Raw genomic sequence first — 22,013 nt, 5'->3', positions numbered from 1 at the left:
CCAAGTACCAAGGGAACATGGCGTTGTCAGAGGTGCCATTGCCCAGATCTGCATTCAAATAGTCTAGAACCCTTAGGACATTTGAACAAGGAACTTCATCTGGTTTTCCAATACCTGGTCATCTCTTAATCACTGCCACAGATTTACTGGTTTATCTGCCTATCTAACTACACTACAGATGCAAGGGGTGGGCTATTAAATTAGTTTGGGACAACACAAGGACAAGATAAGTGCAGGTTTATATATTTATCCAAACTAAAGATCCCAAATCTCTTTTTCAGGTCTGACAAGTTACAGAACGAATGGTCCAAACACAACTCACCAGCTTTACACATCATTGATGCCAGAAGTTTGGACACAATCGAACCTCGTTTCCTCATCTTGCATTGCTTGCTGTATGGAAAGTAAGGGATTACACCAATGATGTTCTTGGCACATGACGTCTTAGAGGCATAGATCATAATAAGAAGTTCCATAATGGTGGTGTTGACATCCCTGTTGTACAAGAAAATATGTACTTAAACATCAGGATAAACCGATCAAGCAAAAAGTTTTTATTTAACTCCCCTCACTATTCACAATCTCCTTTTAAAAAAGCCAAACTCACAAATTAAAGTGACCACCCACCAATTACCAACTTTGATAAACTTGAGGAAATACGGGGGTCTGTTCCTGCAATATACAAATAACTGCTTTATATACAGACTTCTTCCTAGTCTTGTTCTAAATTTGGTATTCAGAAGGTGGTTCGATGCGTTCTAACATTTAAATGTAAATGTGGTACCCAAAATATAAATGAAAGTTGCCTTTCGAGCCTGTAATCAAACAGGAACAACTTTCCTCCTTCCTACAGTTGTACAATCCATACAAAAAAACTTCACCTTGAAATCAAGATATGCTCATGTTCCCCTTGAAATTATAACAATTAAAATTGTAAAGATTTTACATTTACCACTTACTTTGAAACAGCCTGAATAATAAACACATCTTTTCCTCTGACAGATTCTTGAATCTGTACTCTTGTTTCTATCGAAAACAAGAAGAAAAAATAATCACCACAAAGTTCAAACTTGTTGCTAATCCACATTTTCTTAGAACTTAAACAACTAATGCTACACACAAAACAAAACAACGGCCACTAATACGCAGCAAGTTATCTTTCAAAGATTTTCTACACAATTAGTAAACAAAGATTTTTATTCTAATGAGAGGAATTCCATTATGACTAGAGTTAAGCACACAACTTTGAGGATGCTCCACAAAATGCAGAGCATCTTGGACAATACAGCTCATCCCCTCCATGACACACTGGTCAATCTGAGGAGTACCTTCAGCAACAGACTGGTTCCACCAAGATGCAGGACCGAACACTACAGGAGATCCTTCTTCCCTGTGACTATCAAACTGTACAACTCCTCCTCCTTCTGTCATGGAGGAGGCTTTCGCTCTCCATCCCCCTGCCCCTTCCCAGTTCTTCCACTAGTCTTACTCTTTCCGCCTACATTCTATCTTTGTCCCGCCCCCTCCCCTGAAATCAGTCTGAAGAAGAGTCTCGCCCCGAAACGTCACACATTCCTTCTCTCTAGAAATGCTGCCTCACCCGCTGAGTTACTCCAGCATTCTGTGTCCACCCTCAATGTAGTGCTGACTTGCGTAATCTGATAGTGTTGGGCCACTGTAGTAGAGCTCAATGATTCAACAAGACTCAGTGCAAGGAGACGGCAAGAAATGGTTGAACACTGTCCCTTTCTCGTTGAAATTTTTGATCTCAACAAGATCCATTCTTTATCTGCAAGCTTAAGAAAATGCAAGAAAGCTATCTGATAACAGGCCACTCAGCAACAATAGGGCATTGAAAATCAGGGTTGCTTGAGAGGCTGGAGTTGGAGGAACAGTAATCTGAGTATGCAGAAAATCAAGTTCTAGAAACAGGGAAGCCAAAGCCCATAGAAAGCCATGAACATAAAACATTAAGTTTGGGTTTAAATAACATGCAGTAGGTATTGGACTAGTCAGATTTTTAAAACATTGGATTATTCAACAACACAGTACTCTGGATCTTTGTATAGTGCAATAATAAATAAAATGCCAACTTGCAAAGAGTAAGTGTAGAAGAAAGGCAGGAAAAGGCTCCTTGTTCTGTGATGCTTAGAACTGGCGATTGGATGAGCTTAATGTCTTTTGTGCACCTAGAACAATGGCATACTTACACAAGCTGCTGAAGACCCTGTACTCGCGGTCTCCGAAGCCAACATTAGAGCATCCTTTAATAGGGTGAATCTACAGAGCGTCTGACGGCATACCTGTCCAAGTGCTAATGATCAGTGCAGACCAATGGGAATATTCAAGGCAATCTTGAACCTCTCTCTCTGTGGTCTGAGAAAGATCAATCATTGCATTGTTGCACAAGTGCACATTGCCCAGTCCGGTAGCACTTATGCCCACTTTAATGTAATGAATTTGAGATGCCATCTCACTGGCTCTCCACTCAGCCCTGAACCCTCCATATAATAGGAATGATACTTCAGGCTGCTGTTCACTATTACTGCTCAGCATTCAGCACAATTATCCCCTCCAAACATCAGTTCACTTAGCAGCTCCATGACCTGAGCCTCCAAACCACCATCGGCAAATAGATTTTTGACTTCAAAGGTGCCGACTAATAACATCTCCTCCTCACTGGTCATCAACACACAGGTGAACTTCAAGGCTGCTTACCAAGCTCCTGGTCTGCTGTCTTTTCACCCATGACTGTGAGCTAAGCACAGCAATGCCATCTAAGTTCGCTGATGACCATTAATGCTGGGCAAATCCTAGATGGTGATGAGTCAGTGTACAGGGATTAAAGAGATGAAACATCAAATCGACTTCAGAAAAGTGATATAGAAAGACCATGTGTCAATTTTCATTTGTGAGTCGGTAATGTAGAGTCAGCAGCTTCAAATTCCTGGCCTTTAGTAACTTAAAGGACTTCTCCTGACCACAGCAAACAGGTGCATTCATAAAAAGACCACCAGCATCTCTACATTGCTAGAAGTTTAGAGATTCAGCACATCACCAAAAATACACTAACACACTGCCACAGATGCACTGTAGATTGCATCCTGACTGGTTGCATCAAAGCCTGGTATAGCAATTCTAATGGACAAGTAGGTCAGAGGCTGCAGAGATGGGTGGACTCAGCCCAGTCTATTAAGGGCACAATCATTTTCACTATCCATCTACTCAAGGTGGTGGCATCTGTCGTTAAGGATCCCCACCACCCAGCCTATGCCCTCTACTCACTGCTACCATCAGGCAGGAGGTATAGAAGCTTGAAGTCACACAACACCAGGTTGGGGAAGACACCCTCTGACAACCATCAGGATCCTGAACCAACCTGTACAACGCTAATATTTTCAATGGCAGTGGAAGACTGCACATCACTTCTTGCACTGCCACCGACTTGTTTTCTAATTGTGTTTTGGACTAGCATCTTGTTTTTTTATACTCTTGTACTGCCTTACAGAAGATGCAATTTGAATATTATGTACAATTTATATCCACCTATTGTCTGAGCCTGTGCCTGCGATGCTCCTGCAAGCAGGATTTTCACTGCACCTGCAACTTGCCATACATCTGCATATAATAATAAACTAGAATAGACTTAAATATTCCATGGCTACATTCAAAATGGCAGTGTACCGATATACACAAAATATGTTGGAGTAATTCATTGCTGGATAAAATGGATAGGTGATGTTTTGGGTTGGGACCTTTCTTCAGAGCATGGACTAAAACATACTCCAATGGATGAATAAACTATTACTTCAAATAAAGGGACAAGCATTTACTTGTGTTATTAAAAAAACACTAAAGCAGAAATCTGTTTCTGCAATCCAAAATGTCCATACGTTTCTATAGAATGCACAAAGATTCATAACCCTCAATTCAATCCAGAATGACCTACTCACTCTAAGCCTTCACCCATATATTCTAGACCCTCCAGTCAAGGGGAGTGGTATTAGAAATACAAAATACCACATCTTGAGGAGTTTGCCTTGGTCACCTACTACATACTGCTGGGAATCTTCCAGTGTAGGTTTTACAGCAATATTCACTCAACCAGTGCTCATTGGCGCAATGCACTCATGCTGTCATAGCTGGTTAGAGTAAATTTCCTAAACTGCTCATTCAGTATTCACTGCACATTCCAAATCAGAGCAGAACACAGGTCAAATGGAAACAAGTTAAACATTTTCCTCAGTAAAGTACACTGGAGCAGAAATAAGTGATCTTGGATTGCAATTTCACAACAATGGCATCTCAGAGAAACATTTACTTTGAAAATGTTTAAAGCAGCACTGATTAACATAAACTGGAAGATAAAGAGATGACTGGTTCAGTTTTTATAATAAACTGTGCTATTGTTAACAGATAATAAATACCAAATGCAAATCTGCAACAGAATGAGCAATTCATCCAATAGGGAGGAGAAACAGCCATTTTGGTAGTTTAATTATATTGTATTTGAAAATAATGCTCATTTGGAAGTACTTCCAAGCTTAAAATTTGCCATTTAAACCCTTGCAATAAATTACAATAATTTGAGGAAGGACATTCTTGCTATTGAAGGAGTGCAGCGTAGGTTTACAAGGTTAATTCCCGGGATGGCGGGACTGTCATGCTGAGAGAATGGAGCAGCTGGGTTTGTACACTCTGGAGTTTAGAAGGATGAGAGGATATCTCATTGAAACATTTAAGATTGTTAAGGGCTTGGACACACTAGAGGCAGGAAACATGTTCCCGATGTTGGGGGTGTCCAAAACCAGGGGTCACAGTTTAAGAATAAGGAGTAAGCCATTTAGAACAGAGACGATGAAACATTTTTTCTCACAGAGAGTGGTGAGTCTGTAGAATTCTCTGCCTCAGAGGGCGGTGGAGGCAGGTTCTCTGGATGCTTTCAAGAGAGAGCTAGATAGGGCTCTTAAAAATAACAGTCAGGGGATATGGGGCGAAGGCAGGAACGGGGTACTGATTGGGGATGATCAGCCACGATCACATTGAATGGCTGTGCTGGCTCAAAGGGCCAAATGGCCTGCTCCTGCACCTATTGTCTAATCAAACATATCTATTGCTTAACATTAATCTCAGAGGCACACCAGCCTTTACTGTAGAATACCACTGTACTGACTATTCCAGCACAGCAAAAAACCTAATGCAATTTCATTACAAATGAAGAGGATGTCCAAATCTTAACATGAAGGGCTCAAGTAGGGTAGATAATAGCAGTATTTTGCTGTTAGGTATAAAAGCAGGTTCGATTTCCCTTCTCATAATATTTGTGCTTCATGAAGCTTAGACCAACTTAAATGTACAAACGCATGCAAGGTATTTTAAGTGGTTCACTATCTCAAAAACCTTTCAGTAAATTGCACGATTATTTTTACTTATCAAATTCATTAAATATTTGTTCCGTGAAAATGTGTTCAATTCGTCAAATCTTTCATACCTTCGAATTCGCAGAAAATTTCAAATTTAAAAGGAGCAGGATATTTCCCACACCTGATCAGTAATGTTATTAATGAATTTATAATTATTTTAATTATGGGTCATGTTAGCGCAAGCGAACGGGTGTCAGAGGTTATGGGAAGAAGGCAGGTGAATGAGGTTAGGAGGGAGAGATAGATCAGCCATAATTGAATGGCGAAGTAGACTTGATGGGCTGAATGGCCCTATTCTACTCCTATCACATGATCTTAGGAGCCAAAATGTGTGATAAAATGAAAATATAGGAAGCATATGGAGAGCAGTACAACATGTGCAGCTGAGGAAAACAGGTGACAGGACAATGTAGCATTGAGAAATAAACAAAGTAGTATATTAGGATGGAGAGGTTCAACTTCTTAATTCCGGTTTTGAAGTTTGCTGACAAACAAAAAATGATATACAGACAGTTCTCAGGAACTGAAACCTTACATAACTTGTACTTTAATCAAGTTACCACTCAGCCTGACACTACAGAGAAAGCAATTCAGGTTTGTCCAGCTTCTTATACACTCCAACCTCCTGGTCAAAGTCCACTGTGTCCTCTATAAAGCCTCCAGCCATTCCTCATGTGGCAACCAGAACTACACTAAATATCCCAAATGGCTTAACAAAAAAGAGTTTTAAACAACTGCAATATAATTTTGGGCCGGCACAGCGGTGTAGCAGTAGAGTTGCTGCCTTACAGCACCAGAGACCCGGGTTTGATCCTGACTACGGGCGCTGTCTCCACGGAGTTTGCATGTTCGTGTGACCACGTGGATTTTCTCCGGGTGCCTCAGTTTCATCTCACACATCAAAGATGTACAGGTTTGTAGGTTAATTAGCTTCTGCAAATTGTCCCTGGTGTGTAGGATAGTGCTACTGTGATGAAGTGATCATTGGTCAACGCAGACTCGGTGGGCCGAAGGGCCTGTCTCCACACTATCTCTGAAGGCTAAAGTCTTACTAACTTCTATACTCAATGCCCTGACTAATGAGGTGGGCTTGCCACAAGCCTTCTACATGTGTTGACACTTTCAGAGAACTATGGACTTGCATCCCAAGATATGCCTGTATAATGCTTTCAATGGTCTTGCCATTTACTATATTCAGAACTCCAACAATTTTCACATTATCTGCAAACTCACTAATCAGTCCATTGGCAAAGAAGGACAATCTGTTAATGGAAGAATCAATTCATAAAATGGCTAAACTAAGGCATAATTCTTGGATAGACACAAAATGCCAGAGTAACTCAGCGGGACAGGCAGCATCTCTGGAGAGAAGGATTGGTTGACGTTTCAGGTCGAGACCCTTCTTCAGAACAGGTCTCAACACAAAACATCACCCATTCCTTCTCTCCAGAGATGCTGCCTGTCCCGCTGAGTTACTCCAGCATTTTGTATCTATCTCCGATATAAACCAGCATCTGTAGTTCCTTCCAACACATAAATCTTGGAAGCAGGATGACCTGAATATTGACCATCTACATTTAATTTTGGGAAAGCAGATTACTATATAACCACATTATAGAATGAATACCCAAATCGTTAATTGTTGGCAATTCTGCTTACTGCAAATCATATGACTGATAGGATGACATGTCAAATGCATTAAACCTTGGACTCCCACAACGTGATGCAAAGCTTGACAGCACATACCGGAAGACTCTGCGACAGCTTCTTCCCCTCTATTATCAGGCTTCTGATTGGTCCTTCCATAAACTGGGGTACTGTACAATTCACCTCTACCCCATTGCGGACATTGGACTCCGTCTATGGAACTGATGCTCTACAATGTAGATACAGTACCCTCCATAACGTTTGGGACAGAACTATCATTTATATATTTGCCTCTGTACTCCACAATTTGAGATTTATAATAGAAAAAAAAATCACATGTGGTTGAAGTGAAAATTGTCAGATTTTAATAAAGGGCATTTTTATACATTTGGTTTCACCATGTAGAAATTACAGCAGTGTTTATACAAAGTCCCCCCCACTCCCAATTCATGGACATCACCAGTTGCTGGGTGTCTTCTCTGGTGATGCTCTCTGCCAGGCCTGTATTGCAGGCATCTTTAGCTTATGCTTGTTTTGGGGGCTAGTCCCCTTCAGTTTTCACTTCAGTATATAAAAGGCATGCTCAATTGGGTTCAGATCGGGTGATTGACATGGCCACTCAAGAATTGACAATTTTTTAGCTTTGAAAAACGCGTTTGGTGCTTTTGCAGTATGTTTGGGATCATTGTATTGTTGTAGAATGAACCGCCGGCCAATGAATTTTGAAGCATTTGTTTGAAGTTGAGCAGATAGGATGTGTCCATACACTTCAGAATTCATTATGCTACTACCATCAGCAGTTGTATTATTAATGAAGATAAGTGAGCCAGTACCTTCAGAAGCCATAAATGCCCAGGCCATAACACCCCCACCACCGTGTTTCACAAACGAGGTGGTATGCTTTAGATCTTGGGCAGTTCCTTCTCTTCTCCATACTTTGCTCTTGCCATCACTCTAATACAAGTTAATCTTAGTCTCATCTGTCCACAAGACCTTTTTCCAGAACTGTGGTTGCTCTTTTAACTACTTTTTGGCAAACTGTAACCTGGCCATCCTATTTTTGCAGCTAACCAGTAGTTTGCATCTTGCAGTGTAGCCTCTGTATTTCTGTTCATGAAGTCTTCTGCGGACAGTGGTCATTGACAGATCCACACCTGACTCCTGAAGAGTGTTTCTGGTCTGTCAGACAGGTGTTTGGGGATTTTTCTTTATTATAGAGAGAATTCTTCTGTCATCAGCTGTGGAGATCTTCCTTGGCCTGCCAGTCCCTTTGCGATTAGTAAGCTAACCAGTGCTCTCTTTCTTCTTAATGATGTTCCAAACAGTTGATTCTGGCATGCCTAAGGTTGGGTTGATGTCTCTAACAGTTTTATTCTTGTTTCTCAGTCTCATAATGGTTTATTTGACTTTCATTGGCGCAACTTTGGTCCTCATTTTAATAAACAGCAATACAAGTTTCCAAAGGTGATGGAAAGACTGGAGGAAAGACTAGATGCTGAAAGTTTCTTATACCTGCATTAAGGAGGCAATTAAACACACCTGACCAATTGCAAACGACTGTAAAGTCATGTGTCCCAAACATTATGGTGCCCGGAAATGGCGGGGGGGGGGACGACGACCATGTTTAAACACAACTGTAATTTCTACATGGTGAAACCAAAATATATAAAAATACCCTTTAATAAAATTTGACAATGTGCAATTTAACCACATGTGATGTTTTCTATTACAAATCTCAATTTGTGGAGTACAGAGGCAAATAAATAATGGGCCTTTGTCCCAAATATTATGGAGTGCACTGTATATTCTGCACTCGAAGGATACAGAATATCTTCTCCTTTGCTCTACCTATCGACCCAGTTTGACTTGATTGTATTCATGTATATCATTGATCTGTTTAGATAGCATACAATACAAAGCTCTGCGCTGTAGCTCAGTATATGTTGCAATAATAATAAACCTAAACCCCCAATGTAGGCTTGTCGTTCTTAGCCTCCATATCCTCAGGCAAATCATGAGGAAGTTCGGCAATTTCAAAGGACAGAGAAGGGAAATCAAAGTCTAGCAATCAAAGTTCATCCAAGTTGAAGATATATTTTACAACTGGTACAAACATGCCCATAGGAAGAGAAGTAGCAAGCTTTGAAATTTGCTTAGTGGTTTCTCCTCTATCTTGATATGCAGACAAAGATGCATTATGCATGAATAGCTTTTACAATTCAATTTCATAGCAAAATAAATTCAGTTTAATAGGCCGACTAGAAAATACAGTGTCAACCCATTTCTTGATGTGAATAAATAATTAAAATAAATCATAACCTCTTTTAAGTACTAATGGGTTTGTGGAATGATCACAAATGGCATGACACTGTTCATTGGAATTGCAATAAAATTAGAGATTGGTTATTTCAATTTGCAGTTCAGGTTAGTCCAAATGAATCATGTAATTATTAATTAAAACATCAGCACAGGCTTTGTTAAAACAACAAACTATTCAAAAGGATTTTCAAAAACCCTTCAATTATCTTGGGTAGTTGTCAATATTCTGTAAATGGAACTAATCCTGTACTGCTTTCACCAAATTCAAAGGCACCATATTATAACACTTATTGCAGTGAGTGGCAGCCAACATCTGTCTAATTACACGTGACATTCATAACAGAATCAATGCTAAATTTAGATTCACTGACAGACTTATTTGACATTTGTGCCCAATAGCAGGGCAAGTGCACTCAACAGGAGCAGTTGTTCACAATTCAGAGTACATTTCTTGACCCATATTCAAGTCATCTTGAATGCAGTCAAACATTTACTCTTAATTGTGAGCGGTGTTTCTCCTGGGTACAGTGGGCCTCAATCCTGGCCACAAAAATCCAAAGATTCGAGCCATATATCATTCATTTTCATTTCTGAAGGGTCAATTTTGGAAACAGGCCCCTCGGCCCAACTTGCCCACATGGACCAAAATGCCCCATCTACACTTGTCCCACCTGCCAACATTTGGCCCATATCCTATCCATACACCTGTCTAATTGTTTTTTAAACATTTAAAAATTGGTCATTTCCAAATCTAGGTTAACTCATGTTTTGCCTCATTCTTATTCTTGAAACTCAAGCTCCCGGATAATGATGTAAAACTACATAGAAAGTTATAATAATAATAAACTTTATTACGGACACAAGGTCCAGACAAGGGGCAACATTACATTAAAAATGCATTGCATATCAAATATCATAAATATATATAAAATCATGGTATATCACATAAAAACATAATTTATATTTAACAAAAACCCACAATACTTGTTAAAAATCCAGATTAAAAGATGATCAATGTCCTACAACGAGACAACAATACCAGTGTCTCCACAACTGGGATTAGTAGCGTGTAGTGCTAACCCTTATGTTTGTCAAGGCCACAATAAACACATTTTTAGAGTCATTTATCCTGCAAATGAATTTATACATGTGGTGTCTTAGGATAGCTTCTAAAGTACTGACTCCTGCAGCCACAAACATATTACTGGCACTACACCATCTAGGTTGCCTTAGCAGTGTTCTCATGGCATCGTTATATGCCACCTTTAGTCTCTGCATATTTGTCTTTAAATAGTTTGACCACGGGTGCGCAGTGTAGAAGGGGGTGCAGTATGCAGACTTCCCTTCCTGAATGAAAATCCTTCATATCAGATTAAACCTAAATCGAAATTTAAACTGACAAGTCAACACCAAGATCCTTAATTTCAACACTTCAACAAAATTATTACAGGCTCACATACGCATGGGTTTACTTGTTTTGCTATATGTTTACGCCTTTCAATCATGAGAATGGAAATGCAGAGATAAAGTGAAGTGCATAAACAAAAATCAAAAATTAATACACCAGTTATCAACATAACTGCTAAACAAAAATACTGTTCATGGAAAAAAATAAATCAAGGATCGGAGACATTAAAAGCTTTGAATTGTAATGGTTTGAGTCTTGTAAGTTGCTATTCATCAAATGTATCCAGTACACACAGAACAATTTTGGCTCTGTTTTTACATACAGGTGCACAACCTTTTATCCGAAGTTCCAAATAACGAAAAGCTCCGAATAACGGACATTTTTTTCGGTCCTTGAAGAAAGGTCCTTGAAGACGTTCACCGAGGGCGGCCCGCAGAGGTGACAGCGGAACCTCCGGTCGGTCCTCGAAGAAAGGGGAACTAAATCCCCATTCATAAAAGAGAAGGTGAGGGTATATTGCGCGGGAGGGTTAATATTTGACAATCTGCTGCTGCCTGCCCACCGAGTTAAAAAGTTCCCACGGTTGACTCACGATACACAGTGTATCGTGAGTCTTGCGTGGGAACTTTTTAACTCAGCGGGCAGGTAGCAGCAGATTGTCGCTCCCTTCAGTTTCACCCCACCTACACCCCTCTGCTTCCCGGCCATGTTTGTGACCCCTTCCCTCCCCTCTCCAGCTCCCCGCCCATTGCACCGGCGCGGGGGCTTTGCACTGTCTTCACGTCGGAGCCAGTGCCAGTCACCGGAGACATCAGGACCAACAGGACACCGACCCCCAGGCCCACTGCAAGCATGGAGATCCCATAGACCCACAGCCAGCAGCAGCCCAGCCCCGTTCCAATTCCAGAGGAACACGCTCCCCGTAGGGACCGAAGCTGATGGTGTGCAAGGTACGTCTTGGTCTTGAGGTTGCGGATGAGGGGGCGCAGCTCGGGCTGTGACGTCTCCGGCCACCCCCCTGTACAGGAGCTGAGACTGGGAACTGTGGGGTTGTTTGCAGTTGCAGAGGGAGGGGGCAAGGGCGGTACAGTTCCCAGTCTCAGGACCAACGGGACACCGACTGCAAGCACGGAGATCCCAGAGACTCACAGCCAGCAGCAACTCTAGCCCAGCCCCGCTTCAACTCCAGAGGAACCCGGGTTGCGGATGAGGGGGCGCAGCTCAGGCTGTGGGCGAACTGCCACTTGTCGCTGTAGCGGCGCATCGGGGAGCGGGTTCTTGTTGGTCCTGACGTCTCCGGCCATCCCCCTGGACAGGAGCTGAGAGACGTCAGGACCACCAGAAGCCGCTCCCCGATGGGCCGCTACAGCGACGTGGCAGGTCGCCCACAGCCCGAGCTGCGCCCCCTCATCGGGACACCGACCCCCAGGCCCACTGCAAGCACGGAGATCCCCGAGACTCACAGCCAGCAACAACTCTAGCCCAGTCCCGCTCCAACTCCAGAGGAACCCGGGTTGCGGATGAGGGGGCGCAGCTCGGGCTGTGGGCGAACTGCCACTCGTCGCCGTAGCGGCCCATCGGGCAGCGGATTCCTCTGGAGTTGGAGGGACAGGGAGACACAGCGGCTTTTGAGAATGGTGGGCAATCACTTCCAAAGTTCTGCCCACACAGTCAGTACACCTCTCCTACACTTGTCTCCCGCACTAAGATCATCTCGCAGAGAATGATCCCAGCCTAACCCTCCCTATTCTCTCCTATTCTGCAAGAAAAAACTACATTGAAGACTCAAACTCGCGATCGAGTAACTGCCGGGATCGAGGCGCAAACTCGCGATCTTGCGGATATGAGCCGAGCACTCTACCACTGAGCCAGCCGTTAAAATCTACGCTAAAAATCTTCCATTCCGAAAGCCGAAATATTCTGAATTGCGAAAAGTGTCTGGTCCCAAGGCTTTCGGATAAAAGGTTGTGCACCTGTATTCCCATAGTGGAACAGATACACCAATGGATCTGGAAATCAGCATGAAGTCATTGTATTTTTCACAGATAATTGTAACTAATTGCCAGGACTATTATATTTGCAGTGAGTGCCGAAGTTGTAAAATTAGCAAATTATCAAGCAGGCTAAACATAGTACACTACCAAAAACACAAAATGTTAAAGGAAATCAGCAGATCACGCAATATCTGTGGAGGGAATCAGCAGATGATGTTTCGAGTCAGACTGATTGGAGGGGTGGAAGATTGCAACTTTCACGTGGTCCGCCCTATTTCGACGAATGCAATCAACCCGGCGTGCACAATCAAATAAAATCAAATAAAACAAGTTGTCCTACAACTTTAGGTTGTGCACACCATACGCAAGAAGAAGACTGATGGAATAGGGGAGCGAAAGATGTGAGAGGTGGGGTGAGGCAAAGCCTGGCAGGTGATAGGTGGAACAAGCAGGCAAACTTTGAAGATCCATTTTACTGCTCAACAGTGAAATCTCCTTCAAAACATGCCTACTCTGAAGAAGCTCTCTTTTATCCACAGGCTTTACCCTACCACATGTCTTTCCCAGTTTCCTCCTCTCCTACCCGCGATTGAATATGCAGATGCTGCCGAGTTCTTCCAACACTAGGGGGGTTTTTTTGCTCAGGACTCCGGCATCTGAAGTCTCTTGACTCCAAAGTATATTACTAAATTCGGAGCTGCACCTTTCCCCCAAAAAAGGGCAAGAAACATGGGTCACTAATTGCACTAATGAGATCTAAGCACAGCCGTGCTACTGTGGATAAGTCGAGATGGACGAGAAAATCTAAAGATTTGTATCATTAGTCATGTGTTAGTCTGAAGCAGAATCACCACAGTGCTTAGCATTTAATGGAAAATTGAATTATTAAAACACAAAATATCTGGAAATCAGATTGCATTCACAAGAATGCCTGTCGTCCCACCATGACAATAATTTTCATGTAGACAAATTAAAGGTGTACCATTCCACACATCTGAAGCTTCATCCAGCTTTTTGGTTAGATCTTGCTTATTACTGCACATTCTGCATCAGTTCAGTAACTGTTGCCATGGCAACTGATTTTTTTTTCATGGTGACATATCAATTTTTCTCTTTTATTCATCAGAAAAGCACCTGTATTTATAGTTTCACAGTTTAAGGGAACCTATTTCTCGACCCCCCGCCCACCAAGGTGCCCTTAATGGATGTGCCCCTTGCCCGCCCTTTGTACGATGCCGCAAGCAACAAGTAATGTACATTTAAAACATTTCACTACAGGTGCACAACCTTTTATCCGACAGCCTTGGGACCAGACACTTTTCGTAATTTGGAATTTGTCGGTCTTCGGAATGGAAATTTTTTAGCGTAGATTTTAATGGCTGGCTCGGTGGTAGAGTGCCCGGCTCATATCCGCAAGGTAGCGAGTTTGCGCCTTGATCCCGGCAGTTCCTCGGTCGCGAGTTTGAGTCTTCAATGGAGTTTTTTCTTGCAGAATAAATGTCTGTATGAAATGCAGTGTGTTGAATGAATTCCTGAATTTGTAAATGTGACTGCAGCATTGAATCACCTCCCGCATTCATGTCACCCTAGCGGGGCTACATGCCCTAAGGCGGCTTAAGGCGACATTTTCACACTCTTATATCCGTGTGCAGCAGAGGCGCCAAAAATGTCTGGTTTCTTCCAGGTAGGCGATATACCCTCCCGGGCAATATACCCTCCACTTCTCTTTTATGAAGGTGAATTAGTTCCCCTTTCTTCCAGGACCGACCCGAGGTTCCGCTGTCACCTCTGCGGGCCACCCTCGGTGAACGCTCACTCAACTTTGTCTTGGGATTCCTACTCTCCCGCGCAATGTACCCTCACCTCTTTTATGAATGGGGATTTAGTTCCCCTTTCGTCGAGGACTGACCGGAGGTTCCGCTGTCACCTCTGCGGGCCGCCCTCGGTGAACGTCCTGTCTCCCTGTCCCTGGGATTATAGGGGGCGATCAAACAGCACAATACCCCCCTCCCCCTCCCCCCCACCCCCAACTCCAGAGGAATCCGCTCCCCGATGGGCCGCTACGGCGACAAGTGGCAGTTCGCCCACAGCCCGAGCTGCGCCACCCCAAGAACAAGACGCACCTTGCACACCAGCAGCAGCTGCCCCTCTGGAGTTGGAACGGGGCTGGGCTGGAGTTGCTGATCTGGGATCTCCGTGCTTGCAGTGGGCCTGGGGGTCGGTGTCCCGATGAGAGGGCGCAGCTCGGGCTGTGGGCGAACTGCCACTTGTCGCCGTAGCGGCCCATCGGGGAGCGGCTTCTGGTGGTCCCGATGTCTCCCGCTAGTTTGCAGTTTTCCTCTGGAGTTGGAACGGGGCTGGGCTGCTGCTGGCTGTGGGTCTCTGGGATCTCCGTGCTTGCAGTGGGCCGGGGGGTCGGTGTCCCGTTGGTCCTGACGTCTCCGGTGACTGGCATTGCCGACGTGAAGACAGTGCAAAGCCCCCACGCCGGTGCAATGAGCAGGGAGCTGGAGAGGGGAGGGAAGGGGTCACACACATGGCCGGGAAGCAGAGGGGTGTAGGTGGGGTGAAACTGAAGGGAGCGACAATCTGCTGCTCCCTGCCCGCTGAGTTAAAAAATTCCCACGCAAGACTCACGATACACTGTGTATCGTGTCTACCGTGGGAACTTTTAAACTCAGCGGGCAGACAGCAGCATATTGTCAATTATTAACCCTCCCGCGCAATATACCCTTACCTTCTCTTTTATGAATGGGGATTTAGTTCCCCTTTCTTCGAGGACCGACCGGAGGTTCCGCTGTCACCTCTGCGGGCCGCCCTCGGTGAACGTTTTCAAGGACCTTTTTTCAAGGACTGAAAAAATGTCGCTATTCGGAGGTTTTCGTTATTTGGATCTTCGAATAAAAGGTTGTGCACCTGTATTAGAATTCAATATATCCACAAAAGATTGTATCCCTGGTTCTCTGCCATAATCAGATTATTTACCCTTCCCCTGAGGAACAACATATGCAAGGGCTATTCCACGTCTTGAGGCATTTTACAGCTAGAATATTTTACACTACACACTTACCTCTGTTAGCTTCTTGGTAGACTTGAACTTTACCCGGTTCTACGCCAAGCCGCCTAAAATTGAAGGTGAGGAATAGGGTTAAAATCATTCCTCAAAACCATAATTGCTGACGTTTATAAAAATTAGAACACAAAGAAACATCTAGCATTGAATCATTGAAGACACAAAGTAATTAAAAAGACTGTATGGTAGAAATACTGTCAATTTTCAAAATATCTGCATCTAAATGCTCCATTAGGGAAAATAGTTAGCCTAGATATAATTAAATCAGCACTAATAGGCAATTAAATGCATCTACAAAGGCCAAAAAATGATCAGTGACTGAATGGATAAGTGGCACGGCATGTTAATCAGCTGACCCAAGGATGACTGGTTGTCTAATAGATTGGTCAGTTTTAGTGGCGTCTATATGGTGTTCCAAGATTTTGAAGCAGTGGGGGAAGAGAATGGAAAATGAATTGCTTCTCTTAACCTCGTCATCCATTTCCTTGATGGAAGTCAAAAGTGGGGAAAGGGCATGGCCAGCTTACTTATACAAGAACATTGAAATTAAAAATTAATTTAAAAGAGTAAGATGAAGGAATGGAGAGATTCATGGAAACCTTGCCAAATCACATCATGCCGAGTCAGACCATGTTCAAAATGGAAAAGAAGCAAGAAGGAAGTGGGCAGGCAGAACATCCCTATAATACTTCCCACATAAAACTACATAAATATACAAAAACACCACGATAAACATCTTAAGGTGCAGAAAAGAGCTTCATTATTTGATACAATGAAATGAATTGATTTAAAGACAACGTGGAAACAGGCCTTTCGGTCCACCGACTACTGATCACCCATTCACACCTAGTTTTATAGAAAATAGGTGCAGGAATAGGCCATTCGGCCCCTCGAGCCAGCACCACCATTCACTGTGATCATCCACAATCAGTACCCCGTTCCTGCCTTCCCCCCATATCCCACGATTCCACTATCTTTAAGACCACTATCTAACTCTCTCTTGAAAGCATCCAGAAAATTGGCCTCTCTGGAAAGCATCCAGAAATGTATCCAAATTTCTCAGCTACTTGCTTTTGGGTTCAATTTCCAGAGGCCAATTAACCTACAAACTTGCATGTCTTTGGGATGTGGGAGGAAACCGGAAAACCCGGACGAATCCCACATGGTCACAGGGAGGATGTGCAAACCACACAGACAACATCCAAGATCGGGATCGAACCAGGGTTTCTGGCACCATGAAGCAGTAGCTCTACCAATCGTGCCATCCCTAAATCTCTAGAGAAAATTAGAAAGTGAAGTTCCCTTTTCAGCAGGCTTATTAACGGCATGTTGGTCCGCAGAGGGTTTTAAGATTTATTCTTTAAGCAGGAGCCACTAATCCAGAACTTTCAACAAACTTGGACTTCAGAGAAACATATTGGTCAACGCCACCACATTCTCTCCAGAAGAACAAAATCAGAAAAATACAAAGACTACCCAGAATTTAAAGAAACACAGATTTTGAAGCATGCTGAACAATCCCAAGCTGCTGCAGTATTTGCATCAGGTACTTTGCTACCAAGATTGTGTTGGGCAGATGTTATTTTGTTTAATTTTAGAAGGATACTAGACTAAGTGCAGACCCGTTGGGAGCTGATGAAGCTGTTTTTGAAATGAGGCCCTCCCCCTGATGTCACTGGAAGGTGGTGGAATATTCTGTTTCACTGTACCGTTGGGGGGGGCACATTATGGCGTCACTGAAAGCTGATGTATGAAAAGGGAGTTTTGTTTTTTTCCCGAAAGTTTAAGCATGAATAACCCAGGGCGGGAGGTGTGAGTAACCCAGGTGTGTGTGTGTGTGTGTGTGTGTGTGTGTGTGTGTGGTGTGTGTGTGTGTGTGTGTGTGTGTGTGTGTGAGGTGTGTGTGTGTGTGTGTGTGTGTTGTGTGTGTGTGTGTGTGTGTGTGTGTGTGTGTGTGGGGGGGGGGGGGGGGGGGGGGGGGGGAAAGAGGTGGGGGGGGGGGGGGGGGGGGGGGGGGGGGGGGGGGGGGGGGGGGGGGGGGGGGGGGGGGGGGGGGGGGAGAAAGAGGACAGAGGGTGGTGAATATCCGGGGGGGGGAAGGTGCGGGGGCACTCGGCAGCTTGAGAACCCATTGTGACTGATTATCATCACTCAAAGCTCCTGGAAAAAAAAGCTGTCTGTGAGAAGCTGTGGTTACCGTTGGCAACATCTCGTTGTGATGTCATAGTGGCACTCGGCAGCTTGAGAGCCTATTGTGATTGGTGCACTGTGAGTGGCATTGTGACATCATCAGTGGAAAGTCCTTTTTTTAAAACTGGAATCATATCAATAACTTGTGAAATATAGGATGACATTTTAAGTGAACCTGATTACTGCGTGGGGGAAAAATGAGAGTTTGTGAAAAATTAAGCGCATTAAGCGCATAAAAAGCAGTGTTTTGGCGAAGATACAAAAACACATACACGGACACACACACACGTACATACAAGATGAGACTTTTAATAGTATATAGAAAGATAGAGGGGCCAAATGCAAGCAGGTGGGACTAGTGTAGAAGCGACATGTTGGTTGGTGTGGGCTGAAAGGTCTGTTTCCATGCTGGATGATCCTAGCTACGACAGAAGATGAATAAAAATCTTTAGATTTCAAAACTTGGAAATGTCTGAAAATCAAGTAACATTTTAATTGTTCTAAACATAAGGATTAAGAGAAAAATAAAACACCATTCATAAAAGTTTACACCATTTATTTTATATAACAGTACTATAGTTCAAAATTGACAATGCATTAACATCAAAATGCATTAAATTAGCATAGTTCCGTTATATAACATGGAAACAGGACGTTCAGTCTAAAGTCCACACTGACCATCAACCTGTTCAAACCATTCTATATTATCCCTCTTTTTCATTCACTCCCTACACACTAGAGGTGATTTAAGGGCCTGTCCCACTTTGCAATTTTTTTCGGCGACTGTGGAGCGTCAGTGACAGATGCCCTTAAAACCGCCAAGTTGCACGACGTACACGCTGACGTATGCTGTCATGCGGGTGACGCCCAGTTAGGTTTAGGGACCACAGACGGGCAGTAAAATATTCTTCCTTCAATGCACAGATTTTAAATTATAATATATTAAAATTAATACAATAAAACCAATTGTGTAAATGAAAATATGTCTGAGTCGTTCAGTTTCATTTATAGATGTAATGGTCCGCTTCCAGATCCAATCACTGTTCTATAACTTTTCACAGGGATGGATTCAGTGAGTGCAGACTGAACTCCCCTCTCCCCTCCACCCCCCTCCCACCCCATCCCTCCTTCTCCCCTACACTTCTTCCCTTCCCCCTCTTCCTCCCTTCTCCCCGCTCCACTCTTCTCCCCCTTCTCCACTTCCTTCATATCCTCTTCCTCCCTTCTCCCATTCTCCAACAAACCTCCAACTTTCCCCGATGCCCCCCCATTTGTGGACCCAGCCTGCAACCAGCGATCCCACGCACACTATCCCATGCATGCTGGGGACAATTTATACAAACCTGTGTGCCTTTGTAGTGCAGGAGGGAACCCTAACTCTAGCCCTAACCCTAACTCTGGGTTGATAGGCTTGGTATAAGTATAAGTATAAATTGTCCCTAGCGTGCGAGGGATAGTATGCGGGGATCGCTGGCCAGTGCGGACTAGGTGGGCCGATGGACACTGTATCTCTGGACTAAATGTCACACAGGGGCCCCAGAGGTTGAACTCGAACCCCCAATGTTCTGCCTTCTCCTCATGGGAACTAAACTGTTGGCCACGAGTTGTCCAAGAGGCAGATCTCTCTTCCAATGGTCTCTCCAAACACCCAGAGGCAGCAGGCTTTTCAACTGGGTACAGGCAATGTGATCAATGTACCAGAGCCACCCACTTGCTCCGGCCACTGAGTCTAAATACCCACCACCCATTTTGAAGCAAGGCGAGGGGACGGAGGAGGGGGGGTGGAGGGAAGAGGGGAGTTCAGTCGACACTCACTGAATCCATCCCTGTGAAAAGTTATAGAGACGGTGATTGGATCTGGAAGCGGACCAATACGTTGATAAAACTGAACGACTCCGACATCTTTTCGTTTGCACAATTGATTTTATTGTATTTTTTAATATATTAATGTTTAAAATCCATGCAATGAAGGAAGAATATGTGGTCCCTAACCCCAACCCTAACCCTAACTGGGCGTCACCCACAGGACAGCATATGTCAGTGTGTCACAGGGCGCATGACATGAGATATTAGAATGTCGCCCGTGGATTTTGAACATTCCTGGGGCGACAGGGAGACATCGCGCTTCACCGCGCTACGCGTCACGCCCCGACCGCGACACAACAACCTCTTTCCAGGTTGTCGCCAAAAATGTCGTCCAAGTGGGACAGGCCCTTTACAGTGACCAATTCACCTACAAAGCCGCACATCTTTGGGATGTGGGAGGAAACTGGTCGGTGCACCTGGGGGAATCCCACGCTGTCACACAGAGAACATGCAAACTCCAGACAGACAGCACCCGAGGTTATGAACGAACTCGTATCTCTGGCACTGTGCGTCAGCAGCTCTACCAGCTGAACCACCTAATCACAGCACAGGTACACAAACTGAAAATTCCTTCTTTCAAAACCCACTTAAGTTCAAACCTTTAAGGCCAATTACAGTGACCTTCCCTGTCTTTGCTCCGAGGACCTTTTACCCTACTTTCCCCAAACCATTGTCTCATCCAAGCTCTGGACCCCAATCACTCGTTTAAATAATCCGAGAAGGAAATTTAACCAACCATCAATCCATGTTAAAGAGCAGGTTGCAAAAAAAACATGGAATACAGTATAGAAACAGTTTCATGCTATTAAGTCACATTTTCAACCTACAATGGATGATCAACAAGGCTAGAAACTCACTTTATTAACTCTGCCGAAGCCAAGGGAACGATAGCCATTAATGACATGCTTGCTGTTGGTTAACAAAATATAACTGAAACCCGATCTTTATGATGTGCAGGGTGGAAGATTTATTTACCGAGTCACCAGGGCAAACACACCCTGCCCCTGCAAAGTACAGGTACTCCCAAAATGAATCCCACAAACATATAGCATTACACACTGTAAGGGTGGCATTGAAAGATTGCATCTCTCCTGAAAATTGAATAAAACGCCAAATATAACTGCCGCCCATATCTAACTGTAGAGATTAGATTTTAAATTAATCTACAAGTAAAGCTCAACGCCACTTTAAGGCACAATATGCAGGCATTATACATGTTTCTTTTAACAATACTAGAAAAGATTTACCCTTCGGTCTTGCCATTGCGAAGACTAGTGACAAGATGCAACTAATTTTACGTGGCCTTGTAAAAAGTGCACAAAACAAAATCTGTATAATTTATGTTAAATAGATATCATCACTGCATCACATAATAATAAATTATTATATCCATGTGATTATTATTATGTTAAATGGATATCACACAGAAGGAATATATTACAAAATATTACATTTAAATAATTCAATTTCTATGGAATGTTCCTGCAACACATAAAACAAAAATCACAGATGGATAATTTGAACAATAATGGAACTTCTCATTGCAAGTGACCGAGTCTTTTTTGACAACAAGATGCTGCAATAGTTTTAAAATATCTCCCATGTATGCACTTACTCTGAAATCTTCCTGGCCAGTTCTGCGTAGGCTGTATTCGAGTTGGCACTAAACAGCGCCAGGCCACCTTTAGTTACACTCATGGCTGAAGGGGCGAGAAACCTTGCAGACCCCAGCACCCAAGAGTGGAATGAATCCCTGCAATAAAACCGCAGGGAAGGAGGGAGGATAATAAGACCTCATCGGGTTTAAATCCGAGGTATTAAAAATGCAGTAACAAGGAATTACAGGTTTATACCAAATATTTGTTTTTGAAATCTACATGCAAAGCATTTTATCGCACATGCAATCTACGTAATTTAATACAACGCCTCATTTAGTGTTGCAGCTCGCAATTTTGACAGCTGATGTGCAGAGGCTGCTGCAAAGCAGGACGGGGTAGGATCAGCGGCGAGGCCGGCGGCCGCCCGCAGACACTCAGGCCCCGGGGAGGCGCTCGGCACCTGAGATCGGGGCTCCTCTCTCCCGCCACTTCTTA

General features: G+C 43.6%; 1 protein-coding gene across 6 annotated transcripts in view; it reads right to left on the bottom strand.

The window, feature by feature from the left end:
* Positions 1 to 22,013, bottom strand: part of prpsap2 (phosphoribosyl pyrophosphate synthetase-associated protein 2) — a 36,641-nt gene that overhangs the window by 14,444 nt on the left and 184 nt on the right. For 5 of the 6 annotated variants that reach the window (XR_008725120.1, XM_055651673.1, XM_055651678.1 and 2 more), the window contains exons 2-5: positions 21,536 to 21,673; positions 15,862 to 15,914; positions 960 to 1,026; positions 323 to 495 (exon numbers count right to left, since the gene is read on the bottom strand). Coding sequence is in view for 5 of the 6 variants with exons in the window: in XM_055651673.1 (XP_055507648.1) it covers positions 323 to 495; positions 960 to 1,026; positions 15,862 to 15,914; positions 21,536 to 21,618 (376 nt within the window). In the remaining variant the exon portion in view is untranslated. Of the gene's footprint in view, positions 1 to 322; positions 496 to 959; positions 1,027 to 15,861; positions 15,915 to 21,535; positions 21,892 to 22,013 lie in introns of those variants that run through there. The other variant, XM_055651675.1, reaches the window with a different exon arrangement.

This window comes from Leucoraja erinacea, chromosome 20 (genome assembly GCF_028641065.1).
Source record: "Leucoraja erinacea ecotype New England chromosome 20, Leri_hhj_1, whole genome shotgun sequence".
NCBI classification, from domain to species: domain Eukaryota; kingdom Metazoa; phylum Chordata; class Chondrichthyes; order Rajiformes; family Rajidae; genus Leucoraja; species Leucoraja erinaceus.
Note: the sequence above shows the minus strand (reverse complement) of the source record. Positions and strands in the feature narration are given on the sequence as shown.